Source organism: Trachurus japonicus, chromosome 19 (genome assembly GCF_045865225.1).
Source record: "Trachurus japonicus isolate A0001 chromosome 19, Traja_1.0".
NCBI lineage: Eukaryota > Metazoa > Chordata > Actinopteri > Carangiformes > Carangidae > Trachurus > Trachurus japonicus.
Window position 1 is genome coordinate 6630656 of NC_140925.1, and position 21995 is coordinate 6652650.

The window sequence follows — 21995 nt, forward strand, 5'->3', positions numbered from 1 at the left end:
GATTGGATGTGATTCACTGCACCTGAGCGTTTTTCTGCTCTGAAGACAATGGGAGAAGCAGCAGAACAGAAACTCTCCTCCACCTCCTCCTCCTCCACCCACCTCCACCCAACTCTGTCACAAAGGAGTGAGACACCCACAATTCTCAGTTTTGGTTGCATTAAAAGAAAAAAAGTGCTATATTAAAGTGTGAAAATATGCATTAAAAAACACAAAACTCAATTAAATGATAACTTACATGTGAAAATTCAAATTAAAAATGATTATTGCATTTTATAACCACCCAGAGAAGAGGTGTCTGCTTCAATTTTTTGTTGTTTTTGTGTCTTTATGTGTCACATTAGTTCTGTTTTGAGACTTTGGAGTGATAATGATGATGAGCAACGCTGCTGAACGAACAGCAGCAGCAGTGAAGGAGGTGATATAAGCAATGCGACTGAGAGAAAGCGTCACGCCCATGAAATCCAGACTAATCATCTCTAATCCAGATTAACTTTGGTCTAAAAGTGTCTGAACATCAACAACACGGAAGCACACACACAATGTGACACTGACATTGATTTTATTGTATAATAGTCATTTATACAACATACATATTGAATGAGATGGTGACAGTTCAAATCAAGAATAAATGAACAAACAGACAAACAAACCAGGAATAACAGTACTGAAGTATTCTTGCATGTGATATGTTCTGCATATATCAAAATTAATTTGATAAGTAAACTTTTAGTTATCTACACTATACTTTTTATTCCTTTTGATGCAAAAATGAATCTCCCATCGTCTCGTTTGTTGCTTTGTTTCGGGGTAATTTAAATGTGCTAGTGGATATTTCAGCTAAACTGTGGTTGAAATATCCATTTAACAGTCAAAGCTTTAGTGCAAATGTGCAAAAATATTTTATGTTTTCACTTCAGAATCACTGTGAAATGCGTCCGCCACCCAAACACCTTAATAAGCATGTTTATAATTTATTTACTTTATGAAGTTTCTCAAATCTTTGACTATTATTTTACAAGTCTCCCCTTTAGATCTTAAATCAAACACACCGACCGACGCCTGATTGTAAGTTTAAACTGAGTTAATATACAAAGAGAAACATTCAACAAAGTCTTAATGGCGACTGATTTCTACAAATCTGTATCTGTGTAATTTCCAACCTACTGATTATGGCGATTTAAATAAAAAAGAAACAAAGAAACAGCCTGTGTGAAGCTTTTTGGCCCCGTCTTCGTGACACACACAAGAGGAAACTAGTGTAAAGCTTAAATTATAACAAAGGCACAATTAAAAATGTGAGTTAGAACATTTCAAGTGCTGTGTTCATCAGCGTGCGACGTTCGCAGCCTCCGCTGTTCTGTTCTGTTTAAATACGCAACTTTTTCTCTGTGCATCCAACACAAATTCCGGTAAACATGATGCTTCAGGAAGTTTTTGTCCTCACAATAAAGACAAACAAAGTAAAACAAAGTAAAAAAAAAAAAAAAGAAAGAAAAAGAAAACAATAAAACCCACAATGTGAAAATGTTCACAAGTCGACTCTGGGCGGCGGCCGTCACCGGCATCCTGTCCTCCCCCTCTTCCTCCTCTTCCTCCTCCTCCTCCTGGTCATCGATGCCGTGGCTGAGTGAGAGTTCAGAGAGGTATTGAAGTCGGTAACATTTGGCTGCGGCGCTTCAGCATCACGACGTAAACTCTGAACTAGTGCAGGAGTGGAGCTGCTGCTTCCTCCCCGGCTCTAAGGTCAGCTGGGTCAGTCAGGTGGTTAATTCATAATCGCGCTCATAATTGCACTTGAGGTTACTTCATGTAAAAGCTAGATTTTGTTTTTTGTTTTTTGTTTAAAGTTTTCCTCCTCCTTCCCCTTTTCCTTCTTCTCCGTCAGACGCCGGCGTCCTGCTGCCTGCAGCCGCTCAGTCGTCCTTCAGGTCCCGCTCCAGGTATTTCTTCATGCGGAGGCAGCGAGGACACGAGTCCTCTGGAGATTTACAGGCCCGGTGAAACACGGCTTTACAATCTTTACACCTGAGACGGAGACACACAAGACAAATTAAGTCAGTAATTGATACAACATCGTCAACATATCTAGAGAAGTCGATTGTGATAATGAATCACAATCGTTTTTTATTTGTTCAAGTGTTTATAAATGGACAATTATGCTGCTTAATGCAAATGTAACTATACTAATATTATATATCAACCAAAAACAAGTAAGTATTGTCCAGAAACCCACAAAAGCCTCACTGTATTTAGCATAAATAACACGACGCTGCCATCCAAGTGGAAATTGAGACTGCAGCCGATTCAAACTACGGGTAGCGTCAAAGGTCAAAATGAGAGAATCACGTATTAAAAATCTCATTATCTTTAACAGATCCACTGTAAATCTGTCCAAAAGTTGGTGTCTGCTTCATCTCAGGATGAAATATAGACAAAATCAACAAAAAAGATGAAGCATCATAAATATTCTTCAATATGTAGTTTCCATTTAAATATGAGACTTCAAATCAAATAGATATGGGAATGTGTATGGTATTTTATCTACTTACTGTTTCTTATATTGTTTCACAGCTGAAACATGAATTCGTTTGTTGTGTAACTCTTAAACAAACAGGCCAATAATGTTTTTTTTATGTGAAGCACGACAGTAAAGTTAAACTGAAGCCGAGTCTCAGTCAACATGAGATAAACTTGACTTAATACTGGAAAGGAAATGAAAGCGTTTTCATCTCTGAGGGAAAGAAGTGTAGTAAACAGCTGGATCTTGTGTGTGAGATAAAACAACGGTGAACAGGTGAAGCAGGAGTGAGTGAGTGAGGACTTTTACCTGGTGGTGCTGTCGAACTGGAAGGGGAAGATGGTGTCGTCGGCGTGGCAGATCTGACAGATGAAGCCGCGCTGCGTGCACAGGTCACAGTGGAACACGTGGTTGGAGGCGAACTGCGTCAGCGTCGTCAGGTACGGTGAATACTGACCCTCGGCGATCTGGAGGAACAACAACACACACAGTTGAGTTATTAGGACGTTTCAAAGAGGGAGATGATGATGGTGAAATAACGACACGATGAAACCGGTGGATGGAGAGGATACCTGTCGTAGGTCTGCGACACTGTACAGGTGGCTGGACTCAAACAGGTACGTCCGCTGCCCCACTCTGCACCGGACAAACACAAACATATTTTAGTTACATAAAGCAAAATATTAAAGAGTTTCTGCAGTTTCTGTTTCTGCTGAGTTCAAGGGGTAGAATTACAAAGTGTGATGAGTAAACTGTAGGAACAATATGACCTTTAATCATATCACAGGTGAATTAATTCTCAATTATATAAATATTTTCTTAAAATGTCCAGGTGTAAAATAATCCACAGACTGATTCACCAGTTAAAAATCATTGGTTCTCTTGGTTTCCCTCATCAAACTCATCAAATACACAATCTAACAACTCCAAAACGCTCTGGTGGACAAGTTGTGACCTGCACATTCACCACGCTATGAGATAATAACAGAACGTTACCAGACAAGAGTTGTTTTAGAGGTAAATGCAGAGACTGCTTGATGAAAAACTGCCCCAGACTGGAACGCGCATCAGCGGTTTTGCATGAATTTACCTCTAAAACAACTCTGTCTGGTAACGTTCTGTTATTATCTCATAGTGTGGTGAATGTGCAGGTCACAACTTGTCCACCAGAGCGTTTTGGAGTTGTTGGATTGTGTATTTGATGAGTTTGATGAGGGAAATCAAGAAATCCCATTAGCCTCCGTAGCGTAACTCTGAGCAGCTCACGGCTCTGCTCCGCCGTTCTAAAAACAGCTTGCACCAACAATTAAAGGCAACAAACCTACTGCTATGACTATAGGGATTATGGCAATGGGCTAATTTGCCAAAATGTTGAACTATCCCTTTAAGCTGTAGTCTAACAGCGTATGTGTGTTAAGTGGTATCATCAAACTGTTTGACTGAATATGTCAAATTTGAATGAGCTGTTTATGAAGAGAGTGAAGTTACACATTTGTTATGTTGATAAAATAAAGACATTGTAAAAAGAAGAAATTATGAAGATACACAAAGACTTTACACATAGACAACCTGTAGGAAACACAGCAGCACAGACACATGTACACACACAGACACACACACACCTGGCCTGGAGCTTCTTGTAGGCGCCGCTGCGACAGGTGAGCAGGTAGTCGCCGAGGAGACGCAGCCGCTGCCGCAGGTCGTCGGCCTCGGCCATCGGCTCGGCGTGTCGCACCAACTCAGGGTTCAACTGCTCCACGTTCAGAAGAGGCTCATGCTCCACCTGAGCCAGCAGCCGCACGGCCTTCTTACACACCTACACACACACACACACACACACACACACACACTGTAAGTCTAACAGCCTATCTGACAACAGTATTTTGTGATCTCTGTGTGTGTGTTTGTGTGTGTGTGTGGCACCCACTTCTCGTTGCGTGAGGTCCCAGTTGTGAACCATGCGTGAGGGGATGATGGAGGTGTCGTCGTGGTGACAGGAGTCGCAGTAGTACTGACCAGAGAAGTGGCACAGCCGGGCTCTGCCCCGGGACGGACCGATCTGCTGAGGACAACCTGCGTACGACACACACACACACACACAGACGACAGACCTCAGCCTCTGACTTATAAACACACACACACACACACTGCTGCTGAGTGGAGTTAAATCCATTTTGGCCACTTGAGGGCAGTGGAAACAAGATGTGGCGACTCTGACACATCAAGTTGAATCTGGGGCAACAAAAAATTCAATATTCAAGAGGAACTATACAACTTCTTTCTGGTTAAGTTTCGGTTTAGTTATGTTTGTTTGTTTTTTCCTATATTGTAAAAATGCTGAAGGGCTTAATTTGCTCAATTTGCTATGTAAGACATAAATGTTTGTAGTGTTAATAGTTGTTGTATTACATGATTGCAGTCTTTATTTAGTCAATCAAAAATCAATCATGCTTTTTCACTGTGTTGTAAAAACAGAAGGGGCGAACTTTACTTTACTTTTGATAATAAATCTTGTCTATCCTATGTTCTAGTCTTTTGAATTTTTGACTGTGATTTATCCTGCACCAGCTGGCATCTAGTTGCTGTGCACGGGACTTACAAATTTGTTCCTTCATATGTAAATAACAAACAAGCTGAAGAACAAAATTTTGGAAACAAAAACACGAAAGCATAATCATACATATTCGAACAGGAGTGAGAAGAAGCCGTGGTTATTGAATCCCACCCCTTTTCCACAAATCATAAATAAATCGATTGCTTGTCCCACTTCCTGAATTACCCTTCATTCCACTGTTAGAAAAAAAGGAAAAAATATAAAGGTAAATAAAGATTTTTTTTTTAAAGTAAGTACTTGTAGATCAGTTTTTGTACAGGAACGTTGTTTTAGAGGTAAATTCATGCAAAACCGCTGATGCGCGTTCCCATCGGGGGCAGTTTTTCAGCAAGCAGTCTCTGCATTTACCTCTAAAACAACTCTGTCTCGTAACGTTCTGTTATTATCTCATAGCGTGGTGAATGTGCAGGTCACAACTTGTCCACCAGAGCGTTTTGGAGTTGTTGGATTGTGTATTTGATGAGTTTGATGAGGGAAACCAAGAAATCCCATGAGCCTCCGTAGCGTAGCTCTGAGAAGCTTGCACCGACAATTAAAGGTAAAGAACCTACTGCTATGACTATAGGGATTATGGTAACTATCCCTTTACATTTGTTTTAGCTCCATTTTGGGTCTTTCCACCACCAGCTCCTGAGAGAAACATCTGGCTGCTAAATGTAAACACAGCGATGAGAGTTTTTTTTTTGTTTTTTTTTACCTGCACACTTGAAGCTCTGGGCGTCGAGGCCTTTCTCCGAGGCCACGGTGCAGAGATGAACCAGCAGCGCTCCGTTCTCCTTCAGTCTGTGCTGCACCAGTCTGTACAGGTTCCCCGTCGTCCCCGTGTGCAGCACCGCCGCCGCCGCCGCCGGTTCCTCCGCGCCCGCGTCCTCGCCGCTCTCCAGGTACGAGTCCAGAGCGCCGCGGATCAAAACCCTCCAGGCCTGAGCCTCCTGCGGGCTCTCCGCTCTCAGCCTCAGCGTGTCCTTCACCGTCAACAGTTTGAAAAAGGCCGGCCCGCCCAGCGACACGTCGGGCACCACGTCGCGGATCTCCTCGATGGGATGCGTCAGCTGCAGGAGCTTCCTGTCGCCCTGAGTCCTGAAGCCTTTCAACGCCTCCAAGGAGAGCGAGAAGATCAGAGGCGACCACGTCCGAGCCTCGGCGTCCGTGGAGAAATACAAAACCGCTTCTTTGATGGCGTCTGTTTCCAGATCGCCGGTTCGAGTCCAGTTGAACACCTGGTTAGGAACGGGAGGAGGAGCCTCTGGCGCCGCGCACGTCCCCGCGTTTAAAGACGACGACGATGAGCCTTTCTCCGGGCTGGACGGCGCCGGGGACGGAGAGAAGGAGCGTTCATCCACGCCGTTCTCGACGGTCGGCGTCAGCACCTCCCACAGCTCGTCGTTCCGAGACGCCGGCCGGCATTTGTTGACGGCCTCGAGGATCCGGTCCACCCAGTCCTCGGCCTCGTCGTGGTTGGCCGCCCGCAGGTACAGCCGCTTGCCGGGGAAGGCGAGCTCGAAGCGGCCCTCGGGCGAGGTGACGCGCGCCTCTTCGCAGCGCACCAGCGAGCAGTTCTCGCTGCACGTGCGCTCCTCGGCGTTGACGTACAGCCGGAACTCGAAGGGCGACAGCTCGCAGTAGTTGTCGCGCCACATCCCCATGGCGCCTCGTCTCTCCAGGTGTCCGAGCTTCAGCAGGCCGCGGAACGGGTTGAACAGCCCTGAAAGAGACGAGAGCCAAGACGATTATATATTTGACTTTGAAGTCACAAGATAAACGTGGCGATAGCAGTGAACAGGAAACAGATAATGTTTTAATTCTGTGAAGAGGAACTCGATTGATTATCTCAGTTGTTATTCATTCTCTCTTTGCACGACACTCGAGATTCAAATTAGCAGATAAATAACTGCACACAAGCTTTTATGTGTCACTTAGGCTGCATTCACGCTGAAAGCCTTAATGCTCAATTCAGATTTTTTGCTCAGATCCGATTTTTTGTTTGTCTGTTCACATTACCATCTAAAATGTGGCCTATATCAGATTCCAGTGTGAACAGTTTGCAGTTCTGAACTGACCCGCACGCACAAAAAAACAATAACGACACCAGGTGTCGCAGCTGTTGTACAGGAAACATAGGGAATGAGTATTTTCACTTTTATTTCCAAATGTCTGTGAAATGGAAGCTGGAAAAACGTCTGAGCTGCAGCCGAGGAGGAAAAGAGTAACCAGCTGTTTTCAAATTGCGTCGTCTCACTAGGAGTTACTTTTAATCTTCAGTGATCATAGCTACAGATGTAAATGACCCTGTACAGTTGTAGTTCCTGGAATAATCCCACCCCCCACACTGACAGTGCGACAATCGATTCTCTGTCGCCCGAGAACTTCCTCACAATTATTCACTGTTGCTGTTTCTGGTCACTTGCAGGATTTTTTCAATGTGAACTTCTGCAGCAGCAGCACGTTTGCTTTCCCTTCGTTTCCTCTTCGTAATGAGCCGACTGACTCATTCCCAAGTGACGTCTGGCAAGAACCAGTAGTGGTATTACGTTTACGTTCCTGTGAGATCTGGCCACAGCCCAAGACGTGATGCAACAGTAGGTGTGTTTTCCCACTTTGCAGCTGATGGGCAAAACACTCGCTGTGTCAGTGGGGAGAGGCCTGAACTGCAACAGCAGCTTCGGTTTCCAGAGCTGCAGGAACTTCCTGCTGCACTCAGCTGACACACATGTCAACAATGTTGTTTACCTTTTGGATTAATTCATTGGTAACTACAACACCTTTGCTGCTGAGGTGTGTTTACAGTGTTTAACCACAAGAAGCACTACAGCACAGAGAAACATCAGGAATATAACGTAAAGTAAAAAAAAAAAAAAGTCTGTTTTGCTTGAGTTACACTGATGTTGATGAGAAAATTAAACAAAGTGCCTTCAAATTATTGAAATTATTATATTTTTATTTAATAATAATATTTTATTTATCTATGTATATCTCGCTTTGTGTTGATTTCTCTTACTATTCAGGAGTTTGAAACAAAGAAAAGAAATTCCGTCTGGGGATAAATTAAGTAAATCTGAATCTGAATTTCAGTAAAACATTGTTTTCAACAACCTGAATCCAGACTGAGGCTGCGACTTAACATTTTTCAAAGTCAAACTGTAAGAAAAATGCCGATCACAGCCTCCAAGAGTAGAATGTGACATCTTCAAATATCTTGTTTAGTTTGAGTAACAGTCTAAAACCCAAATATATCCAGATTAAAATAGCGTGTGATGGAGAAAAGTGAGAAATTCTCTCATTTGAGAAGCTGAAATCACTATTTTTTTACTTCAGACATCATCTAAAAACAATGAATCGATCATTTGAGCAGCTGTCAATCCTTCAATCAACTACTTATTTCAGCTCTCAAACAGATTCATGGAGGCGGGCGGTAAAAACCTTCTGACATATAAAAAAATAATCGTTTCACACATGGAGATGGTTTATAAATACCGATCTGCCTGCGATGGACGACGCTGGGAGGGGACGGGGAGACACTGGGCTCAGGCGTGGCGACAGAAGGAGGCGTTGTCTCGTCGTTGTCCGACACCTCCTCCAGATGTGGCTTGTAGATGTCGTCCTCGGAGATCCAGCAGCGGGAATGCTGCAAAGGAAAACGACAACAAGACAAAGCTTTAGCTGGAGCACAGATGGGAGTAAAATGTTTTCAAACATGTTGGTCCACTCAGCGTCTAGTTGGTGACATATTTTTGGCAGATGCTGCGACTCAAACGCACATTTTTTTCCATGACTCATCAAAAAGCATGTGTTGATTTTCCACCACGGTGACACAGCAGCTTCCAGGAGGAAACAGACATCAAGTTTGTCATGTCTCCTCAGAGGGAAAAAACCCAGATAGCAACACATGGGCGAGGCCGGTCCTGCATTTAACCGTCTGTGAGATCATCACTGTGAGGAATTATTAGTCGTCAATGACCAGAATCAGTCGCGTTTTTGTTGCTGTTTGTAGATTTTCCTTTCTGATACTGATCCAAGCCAATAGCTTTGCTAACATGAAGGTCCATTATCTAATTCGACTGTAAATCATTAAAAAATAAACGAATTTACGGATAAAAAACACGTCATAACACTAGAGACACGCATTGAAATAAAATACATGCTGCAGAAATTGTCTATTAACCGTTGGGACTTTCCAATGTAACATTTGGCCAAATTGCTTTTACACTATTCAGCAGACATCGTCAGCTGTTTTAGTGACAAAAATTCAACGACAACAGGATTTTTTTCCAGATGCGAAACTATGAACTATTAATAAACCTGATCCAGTATTCTAGATCATATCAGGGACTATTTCAAATACTAGAACCGGTGTTGGACCAACTCTAGTACAGAACAGTTTAGATGCAGATTACATTTGTTTAGACTGTATTTTAATTTTGCCTCTGAAGGTTTGTATTTATAAGAAACGTTCCTGCTTTGTTAAAGTGGGATTACTCATGTTCATATGACACAAAATGGATTTGTGAGTAAAGGTGGAAGTAGAAACAGAGTAGAGACAAAAAGCATCGATCCACTCTGAGCAGCTTGCAACTGTGTATAGAGCTGAAAACTTTACAAACTTGACTGTTGTCTTTAAAAAAAAAAACGACCACAGCCACAGAACTGACCACAGTGGAAGTGGAGAGACGTGTGAAGGAAACGCAGATCAGTACATCACCGACTCGTTTCAGTTCTCTTCAGTTTCATTCGGCCGCTCGGTGGGAACCTCTTTGTTTTCACATCCCAGATCGTGAACAGGGACATTCAAAACATGAGCTTTGAGTTTCGTTTGCAGCTGCTGAGGTGCAGTGAAGACAGGAGCCTCAGTGGTAAAAATACGGCCTGTGGTTCTCTGGATCTAGGGATGTCACGATTACTTGTTTTCACAATTAACCGCAACATTAAACAGCACAATTAATTTATTAATTGTATAGATTCCTAAATAACGTCACTTTCCAAAGAAGAAGTAACTTTGTTTTCGTTCCATCCGAGTTGCAGGACAGAGACGAAGTGGTAAAGTTTGGCAAAGGAAGACATATTCCCTCTAAACAAACATATTAAGTCGACGACAGATCTCCAGGATACCCACCCGGCTTTGTTCACCAAAGTAAATATAAATACACACTGTAAATGTATCTAATGTAACACTGAATTGGTGGGAATTTAAATGTTAGCGTGTTATTTGTAAGAAAAAAACCAAAAACGACTGAAATAAACGTAAACATTTGGTATAGGCTAGATGACAAAAAATTACTTGAATATTTCACCTGGAGGATTAATCATTGGTCCTATATGAATAGATACTTAAAATATTTTGTGTATATAATTCGTAATGTAATTATATTTTGACTGCATTTGATTTTACAATTCATAGTGTTGTGAAATTAATTAATGCAAATTAATCGTGATAATTGTAATACTGTGATCATTTCTCTGAGGTGACATCCCTCTCTGGATTTTTAAACAATTCATGTGTGAATTTTTTCCTTTTTTATTCATATTTTTAAATGTATTCATTCCTTTTTATTCTTTTTAAATTATTATTATTTTATCCTCATTACGTTTTCTTACCATTTTGGGCTCTATGTCTTGTATGCAAATCACTGTGCAGCACCTTGGTAAACTTTTATGTTTTGAAAATGTGCTGTATTAAATAAAATGAATTGAATTGGATTGAATCTACTCACACATGTGGAGTCGGTGGACAGGTTCCTGCTCAGGACGCTGGAGGAGCGGCGTGGAGCTGGATGCACCGGCGGCTCTGGGATGCTCTTCTCCTTCTTCTCCTCCACTTCCTTCTCTCTCCTCTTTGTGTTCACCACCTCCACAGACTCCACAGGGTCGCTCGCTGCGGGGAGCACGTCAGAGTTCGAGCGCCACTCATCAGACGGGCTGCGACGTGCTTCGGGGGGGGCGTGGTTAACGTGGCGCTCGTCCTGCTGCACAGAAGAGGAGGAGGAGGAGGATGGTGGTGGTGGTGGTGGTTGTGGTTGTGGTTCTGAGTCGGACAGTGCAGAGTCTGTGGGCTGGTCTGCGAAGTCCTGCGAGGGCGTAGCGGGACCCTGGGTCTCGCTGTCGGAGCCGCTGAACACGGCCGTCTCCGAGAACTGATCCGGACCCGAGCTGGAGACGAAGGAGTCCTCGCGCATCGAGTCCTGACTGCAGTGGCCGCTCTCCCTGAACTCAGTCAGCGAACTGGCAAACAGACAAAACACAAGACATTGCATTATGAGTTTAAAGGGATAGTTTCAGAGTTATCCGTCCAAATTTGGACGAACCAGGAAGAGGAGCTTCCGCTACAAACAAGCTTGAAATATAGAATATAGAAGATATATATATAGAATAATTTTTTTCTGAACAATTTTGCATTTCGGGGCTTCAATACTGTCACATTACCATAGTTGGTAACTTTTTATTTTTTGTAACCGAGAACTACCATCGTTGGTATTACATCTGCCACTGTTGCCACTTTCATGTTTTATTTATTACCACTTTTTTTATTACTATCAAAACTGTGAATAATAATGCTGCTATGAGCACTTTTGCACTTTGTCCACCACACATAGTGTATGACGGTCAACATCGCTGCTATAAGCACTTTGCACTTTACCTACCTCATACATGTTGTTGTCTAAATGTTGTCCATTGTCAATCTGTATCTGTTTATGCCTCATCTTTGTATAATAGCTTGTATTCTGTGTATTTTATTACTTTTATGTTGTATGTAGGGACTACAGATGGAAATTATCTTGGAGCTAAATCTGGTGCAACCATCTTTTAATTTTTTTCTTTAAATGATTAATGTAATTGCACATTGTCCCTTAAACTAATAAACTAAAACTAATACATACAATATTACATACGAGCAGCATGGAGGTATTTGGATGTTTTTTGGTGTGTCTTTTTGTTACGAAGAAAAGTGGTATCCATTTGCAACCGTTATATGGACATGCACTGCTACGCCGAGACCCCCTGTAACTCAGAGAAGCCCAGCCCTTAGTTGACATGAGGGTAGATAATGAGTGCAATTTGAATTTTGGGTGAACTATCCCTTTAAGATTAAAAAGATCTATTATCTTTTCCTTTCATTGATCTTATTTTGAAGAAATCAGTGACGGGGATGAAATGAAATGCACAAAATGGTCATGTCAGCAAATCAAAGGAAAAGAAAAGACCAGAATAATCTGTCACTGTTCTTATCAGTACTTTCACTTCCCCATTTTCTGTGCAGATACACATCTTAAGAAACGACTCATACACACACACGTGTACATATATACAGTTTCATTATTATTTCTGTTTAAGTTAGGGTACTTAATTTGTTCCTCAAGAAGCAATTTGAGAGAGAAAATCCTCAAACTAAACTCATACAAACACGACAAGTTGAATAGTCGACATACTGAAGGATGAGGCTGAACATTTCTTCAACTATGGCCTTAAATTCTAAGTAAAACCAACCTCCCTCCAGTTTATTCATTGATTTATTTTTGTCAACAGTTGGTTGCTGTTGTTTTTAGAAAAAGATTAATCCAACAGGAGTAAACAGTGTTTGTTGGAGACTATTCTGGGCTGCAGATTAGTACACGTACGGTGCTGTAGTAAGTATTTACAGCAACAGGGCGGAGTGTGTGGGATTATCCTGAGATAAAACTACAGTGTGTGTGTGTTTATTTCTGGTTTTGTTTTGTTTTTTCATGGGATTTGTTGCCAATTTGAAAAATCTAGAGACTTACGACACAAAATTGTTAAAATACTTCAGTGACGACACAATATTATTGCTATTTTGTGATAATTTTATGATCTCCGTATGATCTGAACTGTGAATTATGTCGTTAAAAGAAAACTTTTGTCACATCTGTGTAATGCACCGTTTGTAATGGGAGGAGATTAGGTCGGACTTTTCTTACCTGCTTTCTTTTATCTACCTTTTAATTATCTATGTTTTCTCTGTGATTTTTGTTCTTCTGCTGCCTTGTAAAGCACTTTGTAACGCTGTTGTAATGCTGATGGCTTTTAAAGTGCACTTTAAAAAGTAGGCATATGTGCAATATAATGATTATTAGGTATCAGATTTTTCATAATAAATCTCTTTGAGATATTTATTTATCATTGTAACGAATTTATATATTTATTGGACATATTGGTCTGTGTTTTTTCTGAATTTTTACTTTAGTGATGTTTCTGTCTTCTGCCTTGTGTCTTTCGTAATTTCGTTCCAGTACATGCAAATTTAATATGAATGACAATAAAATGAACTCTGAACTCTGTTTAAAAAAAGTGCTCCATAATAAAGATTATCATTATTATTATTATAGTTATTATAAGATAAAGTTCTCAGTCTGTCATCTCACTTAATTGATGTTACTCCTGCAGAGTGAGACTGTTGAAGCAAAAAGACTGACCAACACAGTCAGAAAAAACACTCATAAAACTAATACCGTACAGATTTGAGCATCCAGCAGATGAACTCACTCTTTCTGTGGCCTCTTGCCGCTGTGGGTGAAGTCCAGGTCACACGAGGACCACTGCTCTCCGGGGGGGCTGCGGGGGTCCTGCCCCTGCAGCAGGCTGTCGGAGCTCAGGCTGGAGGAGAGCTGAGAGGAGCCGGTGGTGTCCAGGCTCAGGTTAGACGAGTTCAGCGCGGTCCTTCCCCCTTGCAAAGCGTTCGACCCCCTCCCCGCCAGCGACACGGGGCAGCCCCGCGTGTCCTGGGCGTCGGAGGAGCCCGACGACTGAGACACGGTGTCCCAGGAGTCCTTGCACGAGGACTTGGAGGCGGGATGGTCGCCGCCGCCGCCGCCGTTCAGCGTCAGGTCGAGAGCTTCCATCTGGAGGAAGGGGCAGAGCCCGGCGAGAGCCAGCGGGGTGGTGGTCCACTCGTTGAGAACGGCCGACTTGTAGGACAGGTTGAAGGTCAGAGAGGCCAGGCCCTGCAGGTAGCTGAGCAGAACCTCCCGCTCCTCGGCGTTCAGCAGCAGGGCGCAGGGCTGGTAGTGCCCCCGCAGCTTGGAGTCCTCCCGGAACAGCGAGGCCAGGTAGCACTCCAGCAGGCCGTGGTTGAGGGCGAGCCGCAGCCACGCCCGACAGCGGCCGACGTCCGTGCCCACGAAGCTGATCTTCTCCAGCTCGGTGATGACATCACTGGAGATTAAAGCAGAAGCAAGCAGAATTTTTGTGTTAATATGAGTCTTAAATAGTTATATCTTCCGAATGGCAATCACTTATATAGAGTGTTTGGTCTGAAACACGGGTCTGTCAGTCACTCTGCTCTGCTGTAAGCCGAGGAGAAAACTTTCCTTGTATCCTACAACCTTTATCCAATGAGGAGAGAGAACGGCATAAAGGGGCGGTCCTCTCTGTGTGTGCAGCCAAGGGATGCGTGTGAATGTGGTGACGTAGGGACGAGGACGGGGACTGCTAACTCCATCGGCTGACAGGAAGTTAGCCAAAATGACCGGATCGCTTACTTCTGCTTTAAACAGACGGGGCGATGACACTTCAAATCAACTTGGAAACTGATACCAAAAACTGATCATGTTAGAGGTTCAAATTGGTGAATAGGTGTAGGGAATATGGATAGACCGGTTATCGACATGGCAGATAATATCGGCCGATATTCTGCATTTTTTTCGATAATTGGTATCGGCTGTGTTGGAAATTCAAAGTATTTTTATCACAGATTTTCACGGTGTACAAAAAAGAAACTGTTTACTGTATTCGGTCTAACCCCAGCTGTGTTATTCTAAACTCTGACACTTACTTACTGCGAATGAATATCGTTCTAAATATCAGATTACTAACGGAGGTGGGTAGAGTAGCCAAAACTTGTACTCAAGTAAGAGTATTGTTACTTTAGAATAATATTAAAAAGTCCCCATCCAAATATTTACTTGCGTAAGAGTAAGAAACTACTCAAGTACTGAGTAACTGCTGAGTATCCTCTGATTTATTTGTTTAATGATCAGGGCGTGAATGTAATCAAATATACAAAAAAATTTAAAAGCAATGAACAAATTCAGATGTTGCCAAAGAATAACACCTAACAACTACTTGCATACTTGCATACAGAGGTCCATGAACTGTCCATAAACTGTGTGGATAACAGATCAATAAAAATAAGTCACGAGAAGCGAGCAAACTGTAGCTCAACGTCATCTTCTTCACAAATATACTCAAGTAAAAGTAAAAAGTTTGCTGCAATAAAACTACTCTTACAAGTACAGTTTATCTGAAAAGTTACTTGAGTACATGTAGTGCATTACTACTCACCTCTGATTACTAATTATCACTAGGAACAATTTTGTTTTACTTTATTATGGAATGATGAAGTAGTTATTAAGGGGTGGGAACTGATAAGCTCGGCTTCCTGCTCCTTTTCGAGCGTTCTTCGTTTACCGATTTGAATATCGGACTTGTTCTTTGGGACACTATAATGCATTACTTATTACTTTTTTTCCCCTCTCTCTTTTTTTAATATGTTTCGAAATAAAGAATAATCAATCAATCAAAAGTATCAGCCCTGAAAAAACCACATCGGCCGCTCCCTAAATCGGTGTCCTACCGGTGGGTGACGGTCTTGAGGAGGCTCCAGAAGAACGGCTGAGGGAGGGGCCCCCGGAGGTCGCCCTTCCTGCCCCGGCCCCCGGCCTCGGAGCGGATGTACTTGCTCTTGATGCCGTGGATGAAGATGGCCTCCAGGGCACAGCAGAGCAGGTTGGCGTCGCCGTCCTCGCTGGTCACCACGGCGTCGGACGTCACGTAGCGTTTCTGCAGCGCCTTGAGCGACTGCGCCAGCCTCTCTTTGATCTGCATGCAACAACACACACAGACACGGCGACAGTTGTGAGGGAACAGGAAATGTTGATCAACTTCCTCGTTCTTTCACTGGAGACGGGTCAAACTGAATCTGGGTCCCACGTTTTAATGAGAACTATAAAATACAGACAGAGCGAGGTCAGCGGCCCTGAACGAAGCCCGCTGTCACATGATGACGCCTAAATCATAAAACAAGCAGCACGTTATGCAACAGCCTGCAGAATAAGAGCCCTTAAGTTCTCCTCACTAGACATTGAAGCACCCGTATTTTACTGTGCTTGACTAAGCAGCTGTAAAACTTCTACGGGGACAAACCCTCACCTCATCAACCCAGCAGAACAATGTGCACTGTCTGCAAAGCTGCACTGTTAATACACTGTATTAAAACTGCTAAAACTATTACCTGAACAAGGTCTGCGCTCAATCTCTCTTATAGAAGCTGTTCAGAGGTTTGGAACGATTTTCAATCAAGTTGTATTTTTTAATAATATTGAATTTCCCCTCTAACTTCTCATTTCATTGCTTTGCTGACTGCACAGTGCACCTTGATGACATGTTACATAATAAAACTTTGAACTGGTGTTTATGGGCAGCATCATTCACACCTGAAACACAGAGTATTTCTTTTTAAAGCTTTGTAAAACTGTGCCACCCAAGTCACATTTCACCTGAGAAGGACAATAAAGTATCCATCTATTGATCTAATACGAGAATACAGGTGGATCTCAATAGATTAGAATATCATGTAAAAGTTTATTTATGTCAGTAATTCAATTCAAAAAGTGAAACTAATATATTATAGATCCATTACACACAGAATGAAACATTTCATGCCTTTTATTTATTTTAATTGTAATGATTAGGCTTACATTTAATGAAGACCTAAAATTATCTTTAAAAAAATTTAGTATTGCAAAAGACAAATTTAAAAAAGCATTTTTAGTATGGAAATGGCCTTCTGAAAAGTATATGTCCATCTATATGCACACTTGAACTACTGGAAATTGACTTTTCCATTATATTCTAATGTATTGAGATCCACCTGTATAATAACATTATTTTTAAAAATATATAAGATATAATCTACAAATCAGAAGATGAAACCCACTCTGTCTGCAATAAATTCAATTAAATAAATGGACAATAGAGGAAGATCTGATCTTGTCTCTTTAAAAGCACCAGACAGTCTGCTCTAAATACACTGCAATAAGACACTCAAGCAATTACAACACTCAAAGTGTTGTAATGTTGAACCCTGCTCTGCACAGCTGAGACAGTACAACATACATTATTATTACACTGCTTCAGTGGCACAGATTGAACCATGTTAGGCAAAGATCCATTATCCAAATTTCAGAGCCCATCCCCAGGACATCATAAGCTTTGCTGGATTGTTTTTTTGTTTTGTTTGCCTGATTGTTTGTATATTCCGTTTGTCTATGGTGTTTTCTAATGTTTGGCACGAGGAAACATTGAGAAATGAATGAACACAGAAGCTGAGGATAAACGGCCGTGAAAAGAGAAACAAACCAGAGAGAGAAGAGGAAACTACAGCGCGACAACAACAAGAGGAGGTGGTAGTTTTACAGTTGTAGTTTTACCTGTTTGACATCTTTAGCCTCAGGTGGCGCGTCCGGCATCTGTGTGGCTAACATGGCACCGTCCCGGCAGCTTCACTCCCACATGGCACGCCGACTGGAGGAGCATAAAAACAATGTCATCTGCAATTGAAGCACTCGTCTGTTCTGTACTGAGCTCTGTTTCCCTGTTCAAATGACATTTGACACTTGTAATGGGCCAAACAAGTAAGACGAGGTTGTATGTGTGAGTGTGTCTGGGTGGAGCAACAAGACATGTGATGGTGGAAACAGTTTCTTCTTCCTCTGCTACTTCTTCTTCTTCTTCTTCTTCTTCACGGTAGCAGCATATTTTCCATCTATAGTTACATTCGCTCCATCACAAGACTGTATTCTTCTCTATGGCATATCTGCAATTTCATGGTTTCAGTGTGTAACCACTTCTAAGTGAGTCATGTGAGCAGCTGATTATACAGTGGGTGTCTGCAGGGAAGTAGCTACACAGGCTTAACAGCTAACTTCCCCAATCAAAACAAAAAACAAACAAAAACAAAGAGAGACAGAGAATAAATCAGGATGCAAACAGCGTGACACTCACACTGTGACACAATCACAGTCAGATATTTAACCTCTGTCCACAGTAAAATGACTGAAACACATGAAAAGAGTGAAATCTTTTGTTTTCTTTGCTCTCATTTCACTAAGCAAACAAACTCAGCAGCTTCACATAGTAAACTGCCTCCAGCGAGCAGTGTGACAAAAGACACAGCTCATTATCTCACACTGTGATTTATTTATCTATTTATTTTTGTTATTTACAGCACAATAAGATAATATATGAGATGTATTATTATATATTAGCCTAAGTTTTCCTCTTTGCCACAGTACAGCACAACTAACTCCCATTCAATCTCTTCCTGCTTTCTGTGGTCACCTGCATTGTGCTTTACTGCAGCAGAAGTAACAATACAGTTTTTCTCATTGTCATATTTTTCTTTTTTGTTATCGTTGTTGATAGATTAATATATACTCTATTTATCCCCACAGGTAAAGTATTGTGTATGAATGCAGAGACTATACAGTCGGGTTTACCTGCAGCTATTTAAGACCTGCATTGAGAAAATACTACATTGGTAAAAAGGTATAGATGTATAGATAGATGTATAGATAGATGTATAGATAGATAGATAGATAGATAGATAGATAGATAGATAGAAAATACCATGAGAGTAAAACACATACAGGATAGAAACATATATATTATTGACTTGTTTTCGGCTATATTGGCATTCAGAGTGATCGATGACAGAGGAAGTTAGAGGTCACTAAACAAGGTTGTCTGCAGCTTTCAGTGCCAAGCTACTGTCAAAAATAGACTTAACAGGGAGGTAAAGTGGGTTAAGTATAACTTGTAAAGGACAGTTTGTTTATATATTGAACCCGTTCTCGGCTTAATTATCTAATACAACAAGTCAAGTCCTTTCTAATCTCCTACATTACCTGGCAGCAAGTGAAGCAGACACTGTTAACCGTTAACGTTAGCTGGGCGTGAAGGCAACTAACGTTACCGAGGAGACCGACACATCTTGACTGAAATAAACTAAAATAAAACGAAAAGACACACGTTGTAAACTTAACTACGACCTGTGCAGCTGTTATCAACCTGAATGTGGTGTTAGTTATTTAGTTAGTAGCGTGTTAACCTGATAATAACATCATCATGTTGTGTTAAGTTAGCCTGTTAGCTCCGTCCTTACCCGACACAGCTCGGCGGAGTTTTGGCACTCAGCGTCCGAAGACAGCAGCGTCTCCGCCGGGCAGCGACAGTGAGACCAGTCGGTGTCTCAGTGGTCCGTACAGTCGCTCTCCATCGTTTCCGATAAAACGTCGAAAAATGAACAAAAATCAAACGTGAACGAACATTTGTTCCGCTTCGGAGGAGCTGGAGTGTGTGTATGTTGTATATATGTCTGTGTGTGAACGTACAGCTGAGCAGAGTGAGCACAAATGCATCATGGGAACTTGATTAGCCTATGCGCGGTGCGTTCACGTACCAACGGATATAACGTAAATCTGTCTTTCGAGCTTTTACCGTCTTTTTTTACCTTTAAAAAGCAGATTGAATCCTACATTACATTACACTTGCAACGCAAAAGCTGTGAAAACGTCAAGTGTGTGCTCCAAATTCAATGTTTTCATGTACCCCTATTATACAGATTTTTTTCTTTATGTCTTATTTGCACCATTTATTTTCATTTCATTTTCTATATTGTATCTGTGCATTATACATCTGTGTTTAATATGTTCTCTTCCCATTGATGTTTTTCTGTGATTTCTCATTAATTCAGAACAAATAAAGTTTATTGTTTAAAAAAAAATGTATTCAACACTGTTCAATTCAATGAGATTAAGCTGATTTTAACACCTCAATCACTTTTAGCTTTTCAAACAACAAAATCTGATGATTGACATTAGAAAACACAGCAAAGTAGCAAAATATTGAAAGTATTAATTACCCAATTGAAATACTTTTTTTTTTCTTTTTAAAGCCATTCATGTAGGATGTCTGAAAAGCCAGGAAAATCCTGGATGGGCCAAGCTGATTTCCCTATATTTCCCCTAATGCCAACATGTTAATACCTAAACCTTTAACAGTAGCCTACGATACTGAGAGTTGCTTTCAGAAATAAACTTCCTTCACCATCGGTAAGACTGTTTTTTACGAGCTGCACCTAAAGGCAGCGGAGTTTTCAGGCGTGCTGATGTTGTTGCTTTTGCAGACATGTGAGGACGTGATGTTCTGTCCCCTCTCTCTGCTCTGCAACAGCCCCGGTCCCCGAACACGACTAAAACAGGGTTTAATTACACACACTTCACCTTAAAACGATGCAGAAACTCCTGTACATCGCTGCTAATTTTAGAAATCAACCTAGAAGGTCGAGACACATAACAATAAACAACAGTTTGTTTACTTGTTTGTGTGTTTAATGAAGTAAACGCGTTACACGAGGAAAACACTGCGGTCAAGCCAGCCCACAACTAGAAACACTTGGTCACCTTTCAAAATAAAAGCCCGTTCCACGTTCATATTTCCTCCCGTTAAAGTTTTAAAAAAGAAAACCCCGTTATTACTGGGCAGTTCCACTTCAGACTGATAGTATTTGACCTCAGGATGACACCCAGAAAAAATCAGGCCAATCTGATGTGGAATTTCAGAATAAAAGCCCTTTGGACTTTTAAAATAGCCTCACAGTAGGATTAATTGTTTGTTTGTTTTTTGTTTGATTTTTTTTTAAACTACCCGTTATTACTCGACCATTCCTCTTCAGACTGATAGTAGCTATTTAACCTCAGGATGACACCCAGAAAAAACCAGGCCAATCTGATGTGGAATTTCAGAATAAAAGCCCTCTGAACTTCCATATTTCATCGTATTTTATTATATGAACATTAGGATTAATTTCTCCAAATTCGGATATGTCATCTGGGGGGCCGTGGGGAGTCCAACGCAGAAGTTTGGTTGAAATCGGGCCAGTGGTTTTGGAGAAAATGACCGAGGCGATTTTCGGAAATTTTGAACCCCCGCGGGTGTCGAAAAAGCTTTTTTTTTTTTTTTTTTTAACCAAAAATCAAATTTCTTCAAATTTCTCCAAATTTATGTCGTCTGGGGGGCCGTGGGGAGTCCAACACAGAAGTTTGGTTGAAATCAGGCCAGTGGTTTTGTAGAAAATTACCGAGGCGATTTTCGGAAATTTTCTCTATATTTTCCCTAAGAATTTCTCACTTTTAAGCATGTAAGATATGACTACGCTATTGAAATATTTCAATATAAACCCAGAAACACTGTCCCAAATAACCTGAACATGCTGTCCCAAATTACCATACCACTATTTGGGACAGCAAGAAAATGTCCAAATTAAGAAAATGTAAACATCCTCACAAAACAATGTTTGTTTATTTTAGTACACCAATGCATCACACATCTTAATATAGCCTAACTCTCATACCTACAGTAAATTAGTCATACAAATGTAATAGCCTTATATTAAATTCCAACAAAAGCACATGCCGTTTTGCTTAGCTCCTGATATTTGGGGTCAGTGTCCTGTTTGATGCTGACCACACCCCCCTGTGTGTCCCAATATACCTGAATTCACCCTATGTGATATTTCCCTAATAATATTATCAGGTTCATAACATACAGTTCTTTCTGTTTCTTACTTTTGACAATATGGCACCAAAAAGTATATTGTTCCAATCTAAAGAAAAATCTGAGTCAGTCAATCTTCAATGTGATGTAACGCATTACTACTTCTTTCCAGAAGGTGGCAGTGGAGTGACAGTGCCAAAACAGGTGCATCACAGTTTCAGGCTCAGACTCACACAGAGAAAGAGTTCACACATAAATATTTCTTAAATTTTAACAAATAATGTTTGGCAGGGTTAA

General features: G+C 41.4%; 1 protein-coding gene across 2 annotated transcripts; it reads right to left on the reverse strand.

Annotated features, from left to right (window-relative positions):
• Positions 1-779: 779 nt before the first annotated feature.
• Positions 780-19546, reverse strand: plekhm1 (pleckstrin homology and RUN domain containing M1). 2 transcript variants are annotated; one of them, XM_085761158.1, is made up of 12 exons: positions 19306-19546; positions 17573-17666; positions 15718-15962; positions 13629-14297; positions 10844-11351; positions 8610-8760; positions 5833-6840; positions 4449-4594; positions 4144-4337; positions 3094-3157; positions 2831-2988; positions 780-2028 (listed from the first exon to the last, which is right to left on the reverse strand). In XM_085761158.1, the coding sequence occupies exons 2-12, from the start codon at positions 17624-17626 to the stop codon at positions 1917-1919; spliced, it is 3309 nt and encodes a 1102-aa protein (XP_085617284.1). In that variant the 5' UTR covers positions 17627-17666; positions 19306-19546; the 3' UTR covers positions 780-1916. The 2 variants fall into 2 exon arrangements, with proteins under 2 accessions (XP_085617284.1, XP_085617286.1); XM_085761160.1 differs by having other exon boundaries at positions 19311-19443.
• Positions 19547-21995: the final 2449 nt, after the last annotated feature.